Source organism: Mugil cephalus, chromosome 22 (genome assembly GCF_022458985.1).
Source record: "Mugil cephalus isolate CIBA_MC_2020 chromosome 22, CIBA_Mcephalus_1.1, whole genome shotgun sequence".
In the NCBI taxonomy this organism is placed as follows: domain Eukaryota; kingdom Metazoa; phylum Chordata; class Actinopteri; order Mugiliformes; family Mugilidae; genus Mugil; species Mugil cephalus.
This window is the reverse complement of record NC_061791.1, coordinates 18,674,390-18,694,316: the sequence shown is the minus strand read 5'-3', so window position 1 is coordinate 18,694,316 and position 19,927 is coordinate 18,674,390. Positions and strand designations below refer to the sequence as shown.

The 19,927-nt window shown below is 39.7% G+C and overlaps 1 protein-coding gene across 1 annotated transcript in view; it reads right to left on the bottom strand.

Moving 5' to 3' along the window:
- Positions 1-19,927, bottom strand: part of cog5 (component of oligomeric golgi complex 5) — a 61,418-nt gene that overhangs the window by 18,142 nt on the left and 23,349 nt on the right. Inside the window, exons 7-11 of the mRNA XM_047574970.1 lie at positions 13,656-13,786; positions 6,574-6,733; positions 5,775-5,887; positions 5,573-5,650; positions 2,607-2,688 (exon numbers count right to left, since the gene is read on the bottom strand). Of these exons, the coding sequence (XP_047430926.1) occupies positions 2,607-2,688; positions 5,573-5,650; positions 5,775-5,887; positions 6,574-6,733; positions 13,656-13,786 (564 nt within the window). The remainder of the gene's footprint in view (positions 1-2,606; positions 2,689-5,572; positions 5,651-5,774; positions 5,888-6,573; positions 6,734-13,655; positions 13,787-19,927) is intronic.

The following is a 19,927-nucleotide window of genomic DNA, read 5'->3' as shown; positions in this document are numbered from 1 at the left end:
ATCCAGACTCTCGCTACTTTAATTAAGAAAAACATTTGTTCATAATGATGTATTTTTGATGTTTGCTGTACTTGTTTAAAAGTAGGGCTGTCAAAATATTCAATCAGGATTAATAGTGACTGCGCAAATTAATATGAATTCACTTTCTTAAACTCTGTTTTTCACATTTGTATGACTCTTATCAACACCTCAGCTGCTCAGTCCATGACTCGGGTCACATCGACAGCAAACGGAGTTAGAGAAGCATCGGGCAGAACTTATAAGCTGAACTTCTTTAATTGTCTGTTTCTGCTCAATTTACCATAAGCACTTAATGCTTGCTTTCCAAAGCATTAATGCCACACCACCACTTCCTTTTTTCCCACACTACAGTTTGGACTGCAGTCATAATAAACGGCAAATTAAAAAGTTAACAAATTTAATTTTGACAGTTGTATTTCAAACTGTTTTTTTTTTTTTTTTTTTTTTTTGGAATAAGATGAATCACTCTCCAACGCTCGAACTGAAGCCAGACAAAGCCAGTATGTGAAGATGCTCATCCTTCATGACCTTTTAAGATATACAGTACAGTGCAAACGTTTTAGGCAGGTGTGGAGAAAAAGGCTGTAAACTAAGAATGCTTCCAAAAATATAAATAATAATCATAATCAATCCTTATGGGTACACTTGCAGAAAATCTGGGATTTTGTAGGATCGTAGACGCAGTGGTCAGCCAAGGAAACTGAGTGTAGCAAATGAAAAGCACATCAAGCTTATTTTCTCTTCAAAATTTTAAGATGTCCAGCAGAGAAAATTTTAAATATTTAGCTGTATTAGAATTGTTAGTTAATTAGTTTGTTCACCGAAGGTAGTGGTACAATAATGAGTGTCTGCAGGCAACAGTGAAGCATGGTGGAGGTTCCCTGCAAGTTTGAGGCTGCAGTTGTGTAAGTGGAGTTGGGGATTTGGTCGGGATTACTGATGTCCTCAATGCCAGGAAATACAGGCAGATACTTATCCATCATGCAAAACCATCAGGGAGGTGTATGATTGGCCCCAAATTTATTCTGCATAGAGAAGCATAGAGAAGAACCAGAAGCCCTGGAAGTGATGGCATGGCCGACACAGAGCCCTGATCTCAACATCGAGCATGTCTTATTATTCCTTATTCCTGGCAGCTTTTGGTTTATACACTCCACAACAGCTGTGCATTAGGATTTGTAGGATTTTTTAATACAGGCCTTGGTTGTACCACAGTCTTTCACTGATTCAATTCGATGCTGCCGAGTTCTCCAGTCACTCCATGAACAACAGGCTGTTTATTACCCACAGCCTCATTGATTTCCTGCTGTTAACTGAGCTCTTGTTACAGCCAGATGATTATGGATGATATTATGCCTCACCAAATGAAGCCTCCCAGTAGTTGTTTGTGCTACAGGTGGTGCAGCTGCAAATGACAGTTGTACATCTGAGAAAAACCTTAAAGATTCACGACCTTAGACGAATTAATCTTTGCTCTGAATCAGCAGCATAAACAGAGAGTGGTAAACATGGAGTCATACTGCATTACCATATAAATGAAATGGATAAATGAACTCCCAAAGACACTGGCACCTGACTGTCTGTTTGATCAGCTATAATCCCTGTACCCTGATGATGTGGATGATGCACATAAGCATTACCATGGTTACCAAATGATTTACTTACAGCAAATATCACCATTATTTTTAAATTTGCTAACAGAATAGTTCACCCTCAGCAGATGGAATTTATTTATTTTGCAATCAGGACGTTGATTTAAAAGAATTAAAATATCTTGTGTCTATCCAGAGACAGAGTCTAGCTGTCTGGTCTGTGTTAGGAGTGGGTAGGTGCACGAGAGTTTGTTTGAACAGAACCAAACCAGGCACGTGCTGTCAGCTGAGGCTTTAATGAATAGAAAGAAACAACAAATAATAACACAATAATTTTTAATATTTGTCAACTGATCTGTGCGGTAAACCAATAAGCAGTGACCAGTTGAGCCTCAGTTCGGAATGTGTAATTCCTCACATACTGTGCGTGTGCAGTTGGCACGTGACTGGTGCTCTCTCTCTGTAAGTGACCAATTCACCAATTCTAATGTTTGTAGACACTTTTATTATGCGTCCTCACTTCCCATGGACTATTTGCGTATGTAAATATGTACATATATGTATGTATATATATGTTTAGTGTTGTACACATTTAGTCTTATCAGGCAAGGAAAAAGCACGAGGTGAGGCACCAATATCTGCCTCATGAAGGGTGCATGCGTAAGCGCACGTGTTTGTGATTGTTGTGCTCCTTCAGAAAGTCAAGTGCACTGCGCAGAATTTATTTTTAGTTTTTCCTCTGACTATAACAATGCAATACTCTATGTACAAGCTTCTCACTAAATTCACAACTCGTTTTTTTACTCTAAGTGCATGCGTGTGTGTAAAGAATGCTGACCAAGATAATGTAAGCTAAATGTAAACTGCTCTATTAGGTTTATAGTGTATTTTTAAATCGGCCTCTGAAAGAGTGGGAGCCTCACCACCTACAAACTTTACCACACATCGCTGAGCCAAACATGTTGGGTGGTAAAGCAAGAGAACCAGTCTTACCTTCAGTTGCTCTGTGAAACTCATCACTAAGTGTATTGGTTACATCGGTCCAGAAGGAGAAGAGGATATCAGGTTGACCATCCTATCGTTGGGTAGACAGAGAACAAACACAGTCAATCCAACTTCCTTGTTGATATTGTGACCAGAAGTTGCATGATCAAGCTTATAGTCAGGGCTGGACTGAACCATCCTTCAGTTATAGCCATAAACAAATATTCCTCTGGTGCTCTTCAGTTTTGGGGATCTCAGAGTTGCCAATCATGCCAACATGTTCCAGCCAAGATGGTGTTCTTCAAAGCATCTTTTGCTACTTGCCCTGAAGAAGACCATCTTGTGTAGCTGTGTATCGAGTGTAGAGGAACTGTTCCAACCTCATGCTGCTACTACTCGGGGTTTCAGACATTTAGAGAACAATTCTTTACTTTAGAATCTTTAAAATCTTTGTGAAAACAAGAAGTGTTGTTTTTAAATCAATAACAAAGATTCCAATTAAATGCGTCAAAGTATGACCCATTGAAAACTCAGGCTTATTTGGATCCTCTGAAGTTTGAAAGTGCCAAACTACAGTAAAAAAAAAAAAAGGAAAATGACAATTAGTCCTGATTTGTGAAAGAACTGATTTGTTAAAATGAGGCTATCACTGTGGTAGTCAGAGTAGATATTTTCATCTACCTCTTCCAAGCATGAATTATGGACAGAAGGGGTTTTTAAGAACAAAAAAAAGTGCTTGTAAGATAGACCTAAGACACACATACACACTTCACCACACTGAGCCTGACTAAGGAAAGTGCTTTAATTATTTAATGGGATTGGACATGTGTATCTGTGTATTCTCCCCCAGTCATCCATTAGAGAAGCCTGCTGCAGGTCTGCTGCCCAGCTGCCTGACCTCTCCTTCTGACATCCTCGCTTCCTTTTCCTTTTTAATGAACCAAGTGCAGGAGAACGGAATAAAAAGCAACACAAGTACCATGCTTCTGCTTCAGGGAAGGCAGTGAGTGACCACGAATGGACCATTTATTCAAACCAATCGTTTGATTTGATTGACTACATAGGTAAATCAAGTGGTCAAGTGGTTTGGATACATAACTGATTTTGAATTTTGCGGGCCATTACTTTTATTACAAACATCTGGTCTCAAACCGATGCAGTTTATTGTTGTGTAGCAAATATTTTAAACTGGCCATTTTCATGTTTGTGAACTGCCTGACCACCATGCTTATTTTTCTTCCATTACTTATCTAAATCACCATGTGGCATAGGTTCATAATCCAGCGCTAGCAGACAGTTGGGAACGAGATGCTCCACACTACAGATTGGGCCAGCTGACCAATCAGACAGGAGCTCATGGCAAACTCAGGAGTTGCAGTGTAAAAGATTAAGGCATGAAAATCTATTCTAGCAGTGCCTTGTAATAATAATAACATGATCAATCTGTTAGCATTAGCATAACAGGTTTGCTTTAATGTTAAAAAAGAATAGCAATACCACAGAAGGAGCATTACAAGGTGGGAGGCCCACACCTCGACCAAGATCGCAAACACTGATTAGACTTGTAGAGGTTTAACAAATCAGAGACATAAGGAGTCTGATCACGTTGAGGTGCCGTGCTACAAACAAAGCCGTGGCAGCAGGAATAGGAGAAATACAGCATTAGCTTGGCTGCAGCATTCCTCACTCACAGTAGCAGAGATATTTTCCTACTAAAAGATGAATGACAATAATCCAGCCTAGAGAAATAACGTGAGTATGAAAGATCAGACCAGGTCTGTTCATCGCCTCATCATATTCTAAGTGTCCAAGGCAGGAGTTGTTTGTCCCCCATATAGAATGAGTGGGTGGTGAGCTAATTGTTATCACCTGAAGAAACAGTAACTAAGGGGAGGAGAACACAAGCGATCCTCGTACTTAGGAAGGAAAGTGCAAGAGAGCATACTAAGCTGTGTAACTGTGCATGAAATGGTCCCTGGGAAGTGTGCAACAGTTATTTCTGAATTGGAGAGTTTCTATTTAACTACACTTCACATTACATTATACAAAATGGCACAAGACTTCCAGCTCATTTATTACAATCTACATCTCACCTGTGTGAATGCCTCTCTTTACAGTCGTGTTTCAACGTTGCTATCAAGTCTTTCTTGTGACTTTTGTCAAACATTATATAAATACATTTTTACTTTCTGCTACTTTTTTCCCTCGCAATTTTTACACGCACAGATTTGTTTGTGTCTTCAGTACATTTCTGACACATCTGTTCTGAGCCCCACTGACAGTAAATCTGAGAACAAATGTCTCTCTTGTCCATGGCAGTGAAGATGATGGTGAAGCTCCACTGCTGAGGAGCCTTGCATTTAGACATGTCATTAGGTCCCAAACTCACACCTCCGTCTCTGGATAATTGGTGAGAGCTTTGTTTCCATAGTAACAGTCTCCCACTCTGATTTCTACAACTAGGTTTCTGTGGAGGTAAGATGTCGAAAAGCTGATGAAGGACACAATGTGTTAATGACTGCTGTGATTGCTATTGATACAATTACTACCACTATTTAAGTGACCAGGCCCATGATAATGATAGCCTGCTGTTTTTGTTGGGTCTTTGTTTTCTTTTTTGTGAAAGTATTTCACCTGCGTTCAGTGCTAGATGTAAAGAGAAACTGCTGGCTGCTTTCCACACCACAATATTGCTTTAAACCCAACATACGATTGTATAGCCGCTAGCATCATTCGTTTTTTTTTTTTTTTTGTTCATTTTTAAACCATTGCAAGCACGTGGTGCATTACAAAAAGTGTCAGTGTTCAAAAACATGTGGGCCTGTTCTCAAGGTTTGGAGGATTTACCATTTAAGGACATTGGATTCACCGGCCAATCAGGATTGGCGTCATGCATTAAATGCTTTAAAGAGATACACAGTGAGACATTGCAAACAACGCTATGCGTGATAACCAGAGTAGTGGAGCCCACCCACCTTGAGAATCTCATCAATGAAGCACACATGAGTGACAGGATCTCTTTTCTTCATCAAGACCTTCTGTAGGTGCTGCACCTGAGAAATACACAGCAAAAATACACTTCATCAGTAATTCATCCGCCATGCCGGCTGCAAAGCTTTTAGTGTTTAATGTGTAGGTAAACACTCTGGCAATACAGGTCATTTTTGGGGTGTGTACCTGTCTGCATGAAGCACATATCTGGTCCATCAGCTTCTCCAGGTTGGTCCATAGAGCAGCACGGAAAGCTGCTGTGTTGCCTGGTGTTGGCAAGATTGCTCTTCCTGGGGCGCCTGTATATGAGTGAGACATGAACCATCATCACAAATAAAGGGCAAATACAATACGAAAAGCAAGGAAATTTAACTTGGCATTAAATTCCATTAAAAGACCAAACCATAGCACACAGTTCCGAGTTCACTGGTTCCTTCTGTTTAATTTCTTAAAAGGCTGGGGGCAACGGCGGGCAGATTTATCAACATTTGGTGCTCGAGTTTGAGACAGCTGGGCAGTGTATGTGGGGCTTTAATAATACCCAGTCCAACAGTGTAACATTCCACGTTTTTGACAACACTGGATCTCTGTGATACAGCAAAACAAAATACACCAGGCTCTACATACACACGCAATACTTCTTGGGAGGACACATTTAGTGTTGGTTTACCATTAAGTTGTTTGCTAATTTGACAGTTAATTAAATAATCCTGAAAAGTGGGATTGGTTATTTGAAAAACTCTCAATGAGAATGATGATTTAGAGGTTATATCAGAGCCATCAAAATAAAATATGCCCCGCAGTTAGACTTGACTATCCTCTGTGGCCGTGGTATAATAATCTATTTTGGATCAAGGCAACTCATGAACTAGGACAAATGTCGAAATTCCATTGTTTTTCCTCTTTCTGAAATTAGGACAATGGCTCCAGCGTGTGAGCGTGTATGAGCAAAATGTCTTCATGAACCACATGCACCTTGTCCTACCTCTGGGGTTGGCCGGCTGGGTCAGGCCCTTGATGTCAAGAGCAGTGGAGATGTTGTCCTGTATGGTGGTCCGGTAACCCCCCACTACAGAGTTGATGGTCTCTCGAAGACTGCCCAGGTTATAGAAAACTTGCAGGGCTGTGCCAACCTGGGTCGGATTCTGACCGTCAAAATGAGAGAAAGAAGGAAAAGGAGAGAGGGAAAGCAGTGAAGTTTTTTTTTTAACAGAATGAAATCAGTTTAATAGGTCTGGTAGTTTCACACAGTAACACTCAGTTTGGCAGCAAGTGCAAAGGTGACAGCGGCACCTAAAAATACACTTTACACAGTTTTAATGAGAGAGAGCTGTGAATATGTAGCATGGCAGAATCGAGACAAATTGAAGAGAGAGGGGAAGCCGAGATGAGAGAAAATGACAAAAGGTTTCCCGGTTTAACTGTTTTTCAATCTTCAATTAGTATATGATTTTTTATTTGTAGTCCTCTAATGCATAAATCAAACGCTACTGTCAAACACAGATGAGGCTGAGATGATCCACCATTTTATTTTGTAATCTTAGTAATTCTCCACTATTTAAGGCGCTTTCATCCAGGGAGAGGAAAATAAATAGCAGAGAAATTAGAAAGTGAAAACTCATGATGCCACATAACAAAATGTTAACATTCTGACATAATAAACTGATGTGTTCTGCACAGTGATGCCACCCATATCTCGCCGTGTCCAAATTTCTATCTACTAAGACCAATCAAGCTGACTAATTAACACATACATTTATTGTGTGTAGACAAAATGTCAAAAAATAGTGACATTTGGTTATAAAGGGAGTTGTATGCAGGAACTACTGTATTCCCCTGTGAGAAGACAGTCAGGACTAATGATTTCCAACAGTCTTGTCATCTCCACATGGCTGCCAGGCAACAAGCAGGGATGTTGCACAGAAGTACTGATTACTGTTCATCAAGAACCATCATAACGCATGCGGTAACTTGTGGCTTTTACATTTGTTTTGGGCGCAGATCAATCTAACAAGCTAAGTATAGTACCAGTCAAAGGTTTGCACACACCTTCTCATTCAAACTTTTTTTCTTTATTTTTTTATTACTTCCACATTGTAGATTAATACTGAAGGCATCAAAACTTTATATTTTAGATTTCAGATTGATAAAAGCAGCAGCCTTTTGCTTTGATGACATGTTCGCACACTCTTTCAGTCTGCTTCATGGGTTAGTCAGCTAGAACGGTTTTCATTATGTTTTATCAAAAAATGACCTGGTGGAGGTTCTTGCCTTCTTAGCGTGTTTGATACCATCAGTTATATGAATCGTCCTATTCGACTGCAGTTCAAATCCATATTACAGCAAGAATCATTCAACTGAGTAAAAAGAAGCAACAGTCACGAAGGTAAGCCAGCCTGATCTCCTCAAATACAGCCAGTGAAACCATTAAATGCTATGATAAGTTAACTCTGCTGAAGTTTGTTAGAGTTGCCAGTCTCAGAATCCGCAAATTAGTAACACCTCAGACAAGAGCCTACATAAATGCTTAGCAGAGTTCAAGAGACAGATGTTTCTGCCACTGTTCTAAGGAGACTGTGGGAATCACACCTTCATGGTTAAATTGCTGCAAAGAAGATACTCCTGATGAAGAACAAGAAGAAAAGCTTGGATCAACAAACAGAAGTAATGGACATTAGAACAGTTCAAATCTGTACTGTAGTCTGAGGAAATATTTGGTTCCACCTGCCCTGTCTTCGTGAGATGAAGAAAAGATGAGTGGATGTTTTCTACATATGTTTGGTTCCCAGGTGTTTTACCTACTCATCCATGCCAGGTGACACAGTTGGTGTCACCTCTCAAACCAACAGATACCACCATTCCAGGTGACTACCTCAGATGCTGACTAAGAGACTGCCAACTGTGAAAAAAAAAAAAAAAAAAAAAAAATCAACAGGCTTCCTAATATTGTGTTGGTCTTCCTTCTGCCTCCAAAACAGTTGTGACTCATCAGAGAATGGACATGGGTCTTCTGAGGGTGTCCTGTGGTGTGAATTTCAAGGCCAGGTCAACACCTTGTGCGTTTTTTCTTGAGTTATTCACTTCTCCCGGCAATGGTTTTAATGCTGTGACTGGTATATAACACCAGTTTACTATACAATTCTATTTGAGTTCCTTCATTGTTTTGATGTCTTAGCACAATATGACTGCAGGCCTGTAGCAAACACAGATGTAAGATATCAACTATCTCATCTCATTCCTAAAAAGATCAAATATGGCTCTATAGAGGCATGGAATTAATCTTCTAACTATGCTGCAGAAGAAAACATGAACCTTACATCATACACTTGACCTGAGGGATGTACATACAGCAAGTCAAAACACACACACACACACACATATATATATGTTCTAAAAGAAATGTTTTTGTTTTATATATATATATATATATATAACCATGAGCCAGCATCAGTTTTAACAGATGAAAGGGGGAAAATTAGATCAGATTGATTTAAGTGCAGCGCCAGGTCACACTCCAGTCTCCAGTGCTTCTGATTGATGCAGATTTTAGTTACTAAGATTCATTGATTGGTGGAAACAAAAAAGGAAAAAAAAAAAGAAGAAGAAAAATATTGCAGAGGAGAGGAAAAGTTTTTTTTTTTTTTACGTGGGTCAGTTGAGCTCCCACTCAACAGATGGGCTACAGGGTCTCTGCTGGCACAATCAGAGCGCTGAGGTGAAACTAGCTCCCACACAGCACAGGCTGCTTACATGTCCAACTGCTTACATAAGATTCACAATAAACAGCTCCCTGGGCTGATATAAGAAGCTGTTGTGGTGTGTCCATGCAGTACATATGTGTTGTGTGTACGCCTGTGTGTGCGCGTGTGCAGTAGAACCCCATATGTCCACACACACAACGCAGTGACAGAAGCTGTTAGCCGAGGCCACTCCGACAGTAGTTTGGACAAAAATACTTCTACTGAGGGTGGAATACACAGGGGAAAGAGGGCCGTGTGTGTGTGTGTGTGTGTGTGTGTTTCCATGTGAAAGAGAAGGAGTGTGAGAAAGTGTGTTTCCTTCTATTTTTAGAAACCAGCTTATTGTCTAGACGTAGGAGTAAAAACCAGTTGCTAAGACTTTCAGGGTACTGTAAAGTCATATCTCCTGCTACTTCACACTCTGTCAGTTCCACCTGTTTTGTATTTGGGTTCACACACACACACACACACACAAATTTGTACTGTTATCTTTGTGAGAACATTGACTGGCATGATTTTCCTGGCCCAGGGGTCGGCAACCCACGGCTCTGGAGCCTCTTCAGAATTTGTCAACTAAAATATGCGTCACATCCACGTCTTTACCTGCAGATGGAAGCTAACAATGAATAAATCCCAAAAAAGAAAAGTCATTTGCCTTCACCACGGGCTTCCCTTTGTGCCGCATATGTGGCGAGAAATTAGCAAACAACAAAAAATGTAACACTGAAAGACATTTTCAAAACAAGCACTCAGCATTTGCTGAAAAAAGTACCCAAATGAGCCATTTCGGAACTGCTATGGAGAGTTGAGCAGAGCAAACATGTACACATACACAGACCATGCAATTATTACAATGCAAGGTGCATTTGGAGAAAAATTAATCAAGAGTTCATATCTGGAGCGAGCTTCAGAAACAGAAATCACATTAAAGAGGTAAGAACAATAGCATTTCATAGGCTATTATTATTTATTTATTACATTATTTCAGACCCGGAGCTGATGTAGTCGATTGATTGCTATCTGAGTTATAAACCCAAAGAGGATGAGAGCACACTGAAATAGACTTTCCTAATTTTATGTGTAAATTTCTTAAGGCTGCGGCTTAATGGGAAGGACTCAAACAGGCCTGCACCTGTTTAATTAGCTTTAATTAGGCCTACACATGCACACTGCACTTCTGTTTGTTGGTAAAACAGGTAAAATTAAAAAAAGATTAAAACTTTTAAAAGTTTCTAAGCTGTGTTATGCTTTGCGGTTTCAGACAATTTTTCTGTGGAGGAAGAGGGGGCAACATGGCTCTTTTTATTATAAAGGCTGCAGAACCCTGCCCTAGTCCCTAACTCTAACCTCAACTATCTCAACTAAAGGCTTCACCCCGAGGATGCACTGAGATAGCATTCGAGAGGTCCGATCTCTGTCCACATTTGGAGGTGGTTTAGATCACATGTGTCCGCATTCCTTTGGTAGTGTAAACGCAATGAATCATATTAAAGACCTCCTATTCTCAACAGGGGTGCTCCTGTGTGAGCCGAGTTTCGCTTCATTCAAAAAGAGACAAAAAACAGCCTCAATTATAAATGATCACCTGTAAAGGAAAAAGCCCCGTAAGTGATGTCTGTTCATTAGGGCTGAGAGCATCTTTAAATATAATGTCCCAGTAGCTGTAAACTAACTAAAATCATGTGGTCATGTTGATGTATGAGGAGCCAGGTGTGGTTAAGTTACGTATTTCCTCATTTATGGATGTCTTTATTTAGCTTTATTACTGGAGAGTATGCAGGTCTAACTAACGTCAGGGTGGAAATCAATAAATAATAATGTGTGTGCCATGACGCACATAAAACAGCACTGTGCTCAGTTCTAGAGCAGAAGTAGAGATCCAGTAGAGACAGGACCCTTACCCCAATCACAACCTAATTGCAACCTTAAGCCTAAAACCAAGTCTTAGCCCTCAAACGACCCTTTAAAGATAGGACCAGTCAAAATGCCCCCACTTTGAGGCTCTAAAACTCAAACTGGTTCTCAGAAAGCAACAACATGCACTTTCATTCACTGTTATTCAACACTTCTAGCACCGATAAAAATACTTCAAAGTAGTGGTCTCTGGTTAATGAGTCGCAAACAAAGGAAATATTATAAAATCAACTACTTGCTCAGTATAATATTTGTATATTGTGTTTCTCCTACAAGCCCGACTGCAGTTATGGAAACCCATCAGTGTTTCCTCCTCTAAATAAAATTTGGTAGACTCACAGGGCAAGTTTTGTGTATGCACTTTGCTTTGGTAGATAGATTTGACATTATTTATTGTACGTAAATAAAGTCCTTTCCAAGGATTTGTTTAGATGTCACAGTGTACACAACAACAAAGATCATGTGATTTAAGATGGTGCTGAAGTCTAGTGAGTTTTTGGTGCAGTAAATAAGTGAGGGATAGCTGGTGTATTAAGAAAAATTATATTTAAAACGATTAACGCAAATATCTTAAGGAAAGCTGCAGCCCCTGTATCTTTTTTGTGCAACCCTTCTTTTCCCCTAATCTAATAGAGGCAGCGAGTGCAAAGTTAGCATGACCCACAAAACCATATCAGCTACATGTATTCACATTTACATGTATCCTTCTATATATTGTGTATTGTTTTACTTTCTGATCATTAAAAATGTCTTGTTTTCCACTTCATGCCACTCTCATGTGCTTCAGCCATCTTTACTACTCTCTTTTGGACTGCACAGATATGTCACATTGAAGAGGCAAGAGTGCTGCTCCAAGACCATTTTAAGAGAGTGACTTGGAGCAGCATCGTAGAACTGACTAGCAGAACCTGCTTTATTAAATGATAACTGTCAATATACGGTTTACGCGAACGATTTCAGTGTGCAGCAAATTTAAATGGTTATATAGTAATGTAAACGTAGTGTATAAACAGGTTAAAAATACCTAACTAGTAAAGTGCCATGAAAAATAAATCACTTGGAACAACAATACGATCCAATACGATCTGATACGATGCGATGCGATCTAAAGTATAAGGTAAGATTCTGAAAGATTTCACGTCTCTCTCTTGTTATATGTCTGTAGGGAGCTTCTAAAGTAAAAAAATAAATAAATAAAAATAAGTACAACAAGACACCCAGAATAGGAAACCTAGACTTCACATGTGAGCTTTTATTCTACAGTACGTGATTTCTACTGATTACAGGATACCATTTATCGCATATTGTCCATTTATGTGATCCTTGTAATGTAATGTAGCAACTAAGACTTGGACGTGAAATTCTAACAAAATAAGATGAATTAGGTTACGAATTGCTTATCCCAAGAAAAACTGTGCTTCAAGAGTGCCATTAGTAACTTTAAGAAAGTCCACAAACATCATTTGAAACACATATATTATCATTATTTTCATCTGTAACATGAGTTCAATAGCACAATGAAGGTTTTAATTAGAAAATAATTAGGCATGTGATCCTGGTTGTAGAGAGACAGCACGCGAACATGAGCTTGATCAACATATCATCAGCTGTCCAAACAGGGCTTTGAGGAAGAACAAAGCAAACATGACCAGCACCAGCGCCATGCGAGCGAAAGCTGCAACGCAGCTACAGCACTCTTCTGGACACTGGCAACATGTCATAATGGACACTGAACAGACTGTGTCTCATACACACGCAAGCTCCCACAAGCACACTTCTTTAATGGGACACTGTCCCCATGAGAACAAGGCTTTCTGGGGCAGATCAAGGTTAGCAGAGCTTCCATGTGCTCCCAGTCTCACATGTACCTTCCAGAAAAAAAACACATTAACAAAAGTGGTCATCTCTTTTACAGCTGTCCTTCAGTTTGAATCACATAACAGCTTAACTCAATTGAGAAAAACTTATTTGCTCTAACTTAATCATAGATCCTTAGGAAAAACAAAACGTGTATGTTTCACAAGTATATGTTATGAGATATTGGAGAAAAAAGTATACATACTCTACACAAAGCACATGTTTTAGAATTGTTTCTATCGATAAATCCAATATTTAACATGTAAGTACAGACTGCAGAGGAGCTTTTCTTCCTGTGACCCATTTACTCTGTTGAAGTCACTAAGCTACGTTAACACCCAGGGAAAAGAAGCAGCTGGACGCAATGGCTAGGCTGTTTGTAGGATTTGCTTGGCGTGTGTGTTTACACAAGGGATTCATGTCATCATTAATAAAAGATGTGTAATATTTGATCTGATATTTTGGTGCTGGCGCTCTGACCCTTAGGGGTTCAACTTAAAGCGGCACAACAAGCCTGGGACAGTGTAGTGACAAAAGCAGATTTTGTTTTGTGTACCTGGATCTCCATGCCCTGTTCCAGAAGTCTCTTGGCTTGGTTCTCCACCTCCAGCCTGGCTCTGCTGATCAGCAGCAAGTCGTTCTCTATCACCTCGATGCCGCTCAGATCCACACCTTGTGATAGATAGTCTGGAGAAAGAGCAAGCAAACACAAGCAAAGAAACATTAGAACATTTCCAGTTGGTAGTGTTAAGCTCAGTTTATTTAAATGTAAATATCCATCTGTATATTTGCCTATACTGCCCTCAGGGGAGAAAATACGAAATGATAAAAAAAAATGCAAAGGCACCCCCACCCCATAGCAATGACACTCCTTGATGTCAGCAGCCATCCCCAGCAGGATGCAGCCCGACGCAGACACACACACACACAAATGGTTTGTGTAAGCTTTTGCTGGAATTTGTTTGCCATTTCTGCTAATAGCATTGGAGTATCACAGTATCGCACAGTATCGTGGTCTCACCTCCCAGCTTGCCCAGTTTTGAGCACACACCCCCTTGAAGTTCACGTATCCAACCACCACATCCTTGTTCTTTTAAGGACGGTGCTGACTCATAAATGACCGGTTAGTGATTACAAATGTGGCAGCACCTATTTCCAAGATATTTCAGCTTAATTTCTCATGAGATCCATCTTTATTCATGGCATCAACAAAAAATGACTGGTTTGAAAGACATGAAAGACTAATACAGGGCTTTTGTCTTCAGTCCATGGAGTATGTCTTAACATTTAACCACCACAGAACTAGTGGTGAATATTTGTCTGGAGCCTCTCCTTTGGAAACTGGTTATGCTCTGGCCAATCCAATCGTTTGGTTGGACAGAAGAGTGACAGAAAGTGACATAGTCATCCAAGTCATGAGCGTCATGTGGTTCAATTTGTGTACAACACTATGGCTGTTTCAAGTCTGCTATCAGGTCGGTTGTAAAAGGATAGCAAAATAACTGTAAAGTGTGTTAATCACTTAATATCACATCTCTGATTTTGCATGACTATCCATTTAGTCTAGTACAGAAGTAAAAGTATATTTTAGAGAGCTCAAGTATGATTTACTTTAGGTGGGGAAAAAAAATCTGCTAAAACATCAAATAAAATGGCTTGTCAGTCACTTCAAAACAAGCTCTCGGCGAGTCTGAAATGTGGAACTTGCAACAACACCCTCATTTGTGATTAAATTATCACATTTATTTTATTTAATTTGCATCCCACTGACAGAGAAGATGACAGCGGGACTAGTCAGCTTGACAGATTTGTCAGCAACACTTGTTTCAAAGAAACACATAGCACTTCAGAGTGTGTGTTAAACATTTCTGCTTTTGCCCCTGTATTGTTTGTCCACCCACCAGCTCTGAGAGGCCTGGTAACACTTTAGAAGAAGAAATATTGAGTGGCCTACTATCTGAATGCCGTTTTACACTGATATCGAATTGAAATTGATGTAACCAAGCCAATACGTGTGATTTTGTGCAACTAATCATCAGCGGCTTCAGGCAAACACTTCAGGTCTACCGCAGTGATTCTATCAGCAGTGGCAATCAAAATGCTGCCTTGATGCTCATTTAGAGACAAGCTCACTACATTTAATTATCGGATCTACTCACTGTGATTTATAAATATGCAAAACAGCCAAATCAGTAGTAACCAGAGAGAGAGACCACCCTAGAAAATGTTATGGATAATGTTTTTAACAGAAAGCATGAGGAGACTCAAGTGTACGTGAAGTGCCTCTGAAGAGTTTTTAGACAGTGACTCTGTAATCCTGACTTGTGTGGGAAGTTGATTCAGCCACAAAGGAAGAGAGAAGAAGAAAGAGTAGCAGGCTAAAACCGGGAGACACAGCTAAGATGCAACAGTGAAGACAGACAATAGACTGGTGTGTGATTAAAAAGCCTGGTGAAACCTCATTATGGCACTTTTATAAAAGTATGTGACTTGAACATAGCTTCTTGTAAACTTGGCGGTGGGTTAAACAGATTATTGATACTAAATCCAATTTTAAAAGGAAATCTGATGGAAAAGCAGGTGTAAAACTTACATGCCACTCAAATACAGCAGCTATAACAATGCACACGTTCAAGGCATAGACTGTATATAAATATGAAGAGCGCATCCCCACTCTCGTGCACTGGCCAAACTTTCCAGAGGATGTGGTTGCCGCTTACTTGGGTGTTTGGTGCCACAGTCTGCAGAATGGTCCGAGAGTGGAGCTACGCAGAGATGTATAATCAACAGCCCGGCCACACGTTCTCCAGGCATTTTCGCTAATACTAAGCTCTGCTCTACCTCCATCAGTTACACAGAAATATTGAATTATACACTGTACTTATTTATTTATTTATACTCTCATGGCCCTACAGTAACATTTCATGGGGTGGTTGGCATGGCAGCCAGTAGTCATCATGATGTAATTGCTGTTTCAAGAGCGTCAAATAATGAACTAAAGTGAATCTTGGAACGAAAAATGAACACTTCAACATCCATCAGGATTGCATTAACTACCTAAAATGAGAGAAACTATTGTTGAAAAAAATATTTTTGACTTACTGAAGTACAACAAGTACTTTATTGTTTTAGTTTAGCCTAAGCCCCATCCCCTAACATTGAGGGGGTGGAGCTTAAGACCTATACTGCAGCCAGACACCAGGGGGACACCACTTGCTTTTGCTTCACTTTCAAGAAGAGATGTTTGGCTGCCCATCTTTATTGACAGTGTATGGCTCAGACAGTCTCCGCTGAAGGGTATTAATAGAGTTGCACTTGTGTGTACACACTAACTTTCATTCATCCCCTCCCGGTGGATCACCATGTCACTTGGGTGAGCTTGTCCGTCTGTCGGTTTCAGAACGTATAAGGCGATTTTGACACGTTTTGGCTTTTTAACCACTCAACAAATGACTGATGACTTCAGCAGACTTCAGCATGCTCATTATCACAGCGGCATTGTGCTTTATAAGGATATTGCCATGGGTTATCTTGATAGCAACTTCTAATCCAGAAAGGCTAACATTTTTTTTTTTTTTTTTTTTTTAATTGGTTTGGAATATGAGTACTTCAGAGGATTACAAACTAAATGTGCCCCTTTTATCTAGTCCTTTCCTGTGTTAAGATATGAGAAATCCTCCATGCCCATCCCTTTCATAAACAGCTATAGTTTAGCTCAAGTATTAGCATCTCTCTGCTATGTTTAGATAAATTAGGAAGTCTACTCCTGAGTTTGAGAAATAAGGCAGAAAGGTGAGGGGAACGGGCACTCATGTCCAACCATTTCCGATGTTCTATTTGTCTAGAGCTGCAGAATGTTTGCTCTTGTGCCCAAAGAGGAAGAGAGGCGGAGAGTATTATCAGGCAGGTGGCGGGCTGAGGCACAGAGGACCGGGATATTGGAAAGGAGCCAGGTTCAATTCAAAACCAATCCGCTCGAAGCCGCAACCCAAGCACACAGCCTGTCAGAGACCACGATGGAACAGCTGAGCCCCACATCCATTTGCTTGTTTAGTCATGTATTTGAGAGAAAGAGAAAGAGAGAGAGAGGGAGACAGATAAAGAGAGAGAGGTTGGTATTTTCTGATTTGTGTCATAATATGCTCCCAGTGCTATCTGATCTGCAACACTTGACGCCACACACACACACACAAGTACTGACAACATAGGCCACTGGATATTATGTAGCAGTTCCCAGGGGATACGCTGTGCTCTGACACAGATGTGCCCTGCTTTCTGTACTAGGGGGAATTGATTCAGCTCATTGTTCAAAGGACAACAAGATAGATATTAGGAAAATAATGACCTCTACCCATATCATTCCACATTAGAAATTAGCGGAATGGCATAGGGTACTTTCCCTTTCTGTAAAACCTTTTTGATGCATGTAATTGGGATGGTGGGTTGTAGATAGGAACAGGCAGCAGGGAGGGATCTGCTTCCCACTTATCATAGCATATTTAACAGTCAGAAAATAATTACCATTGAGCACAAATTAAGAAGGCTGGAGTATAGGTGAGAGGGAGGTCCGAGGGGAAATTCACTAAGGAGGAAGAATCCAAGTACTTCTTCATTAGACAACACTATATATCATGGATTGGATCAGGTAACTTAACTGCGTTGGGAATATAAAAGTCAAGCTTGTAATGTGAGACTGTTTGACCTTTCCTGCAATAGTGCTTTTTACTGACTGAAGTCCCAACATGCTTTACAAAAAAATTGGGTAATGGAATTGATTCAGCTCAAAGGGAATTAAAATCAATTCAAATTAAAACGTCACAACAAATACAACCAGAGTTAGAAACCAGTACAAAACAAATGAATTACAATTATACATTTATAAAAAGCATACTTGGTGCATACATGTGATCAAAAATCTTATCTGAAAAGAAATGTCTGTGGATGCTTTTTAAAGAATCCGCAGAATCTGCAAACCTTAAGGATGTAGGCAGAGCATTCCACAATTCTACAGCCTCGAGAGCTCATTAAACTGAAGGGTGAGGGTGGAGGAGATCAGTCATACACTCAGGATCTTGGCCATGTAATGCTTAATATATAAAATGGATTGGATTATGTTTCTGGCGAAGATATCAGAGCCTCAATCTTATGAGTACCGCGCAGAAAAGAAATTTCCACCATCAAGTCCCTGACAGCATTAAAGCCTTTTAGAGCACTGCGGGACCTACAGTGGTGGAAAATAAGTTTTCGGACACCCCATCCATTTGCGAAATTTTGCATTAAGAATCACTCTTAGGTCTTCAAGTGCAATTTCTTTCAGTACAGTCACAGAAAAAATGCTAAACAAATCCTAAATCAGCCATTAAAAACTTAAAATTGGTTCCATAAAAATACATAAGAAATTTTGAGTATTGGGCCATTTTGGTACCAGAGATTACCCAAGATTACCGCTCATCAGTGTGAAAGGCCCGTGGGGAACATGCCAGTCAGGATTAGAGCTCTACTGTGTGCTAATGGAAGGGGTACAAAATATTAATTTGATGATGTGATGGTTTACTTATTTTTTGTTCAGTTTTGAACACATTATCTGCTATTTGTCAACTTTGACACCGACAATGAGAACTGACATATTGAAATTGTCAAGAATTAAGTTTTGTTAGTTTTTCTTGTTGTCACTAAACTAAAAAAATATAATCTGTATTTGTTTGTGTCTAATGCAGCCACACCTTTTAAAACACAAAAAAAGATTTTTCTGCACACATTTCTTTTTCACTTCATTTCAATATTTGTGTAAAACTTTAAGGGTGTTTGAAAACTTTTTTCCACCTCCGTAGAAGCCTGTGCCGGTGTGAGCCATTCGTACTTGTGCGCCTGACAGCCTGGTTCGCTCTGTAAAAACACCACCCAAACACTAGTTAACCAGTCGGGTTAATTTTGGTTTCCACTCTTTCCACTCCCAAGCTCTTTAATGAGGGCAAACAAACTTAAGGTTTGATGGCTCAGAGGAAAAAGGAAAGAACTGACACTGAAATTTTACTGAAGAATTTCACATTAAAAAAACAAACATATTCATAAGTGGTTAATTATTGATGAGCTCATGTTGATATATGAGGAGCTTTGTGAAGATGAGTCATGCATTTCCTCAATAATCATCATTATCTTTATTGACCTTCACTGCCTGCTTCAAAAACATATGGGTTAAAACTACTTATGGATGCTTTCAAGGTTTCCTAAAATTACTAACAGAGATTTATACATATATAATAACATAATGGGTGTAATTTGGTTAAATGTCACTGACTTGGGAGTTTGTTTCAAAATATGTGTCATGTCTTCATGCCTGCATGTGGCTCTGACAGAGCATTTGCAAACCATTAGATACAACAGCTGTTATATTCTACTTCTCCACAGATGATGTCTGTGTTTATTTGCATACAGAGTGTAAAACCAGGTGTGAACACAGGTGCATTAAGGTTAAATTATTCTGGACTGCCACATCAGATGTTGATGCCAAAGAGTACAGTAAAACCTCTATCAGTGAAATAAGATTAAAAAAATACATGTAAACGCAACTAAAAAGAACCATGTCAAATGCTGAGCTGAGGCTGAACAGTAAAACTCTTAAACACTCACTTGCTTCAGACAACATTAATAGAGAATAGAAAACCTTCTACTTCTATTATTTCTACATCAGTAGAAAGTCAGTTTCAGTAGAGTGTTCCTAAACTCAGACTGAAGCCACACCACACCGAGTCGCTTAGGTTGCTGAAAAAAAGCACTGCTTTAATCTGCAGGGACAAATCTAACAGTTCTCCTGCCAGCAACAACAGT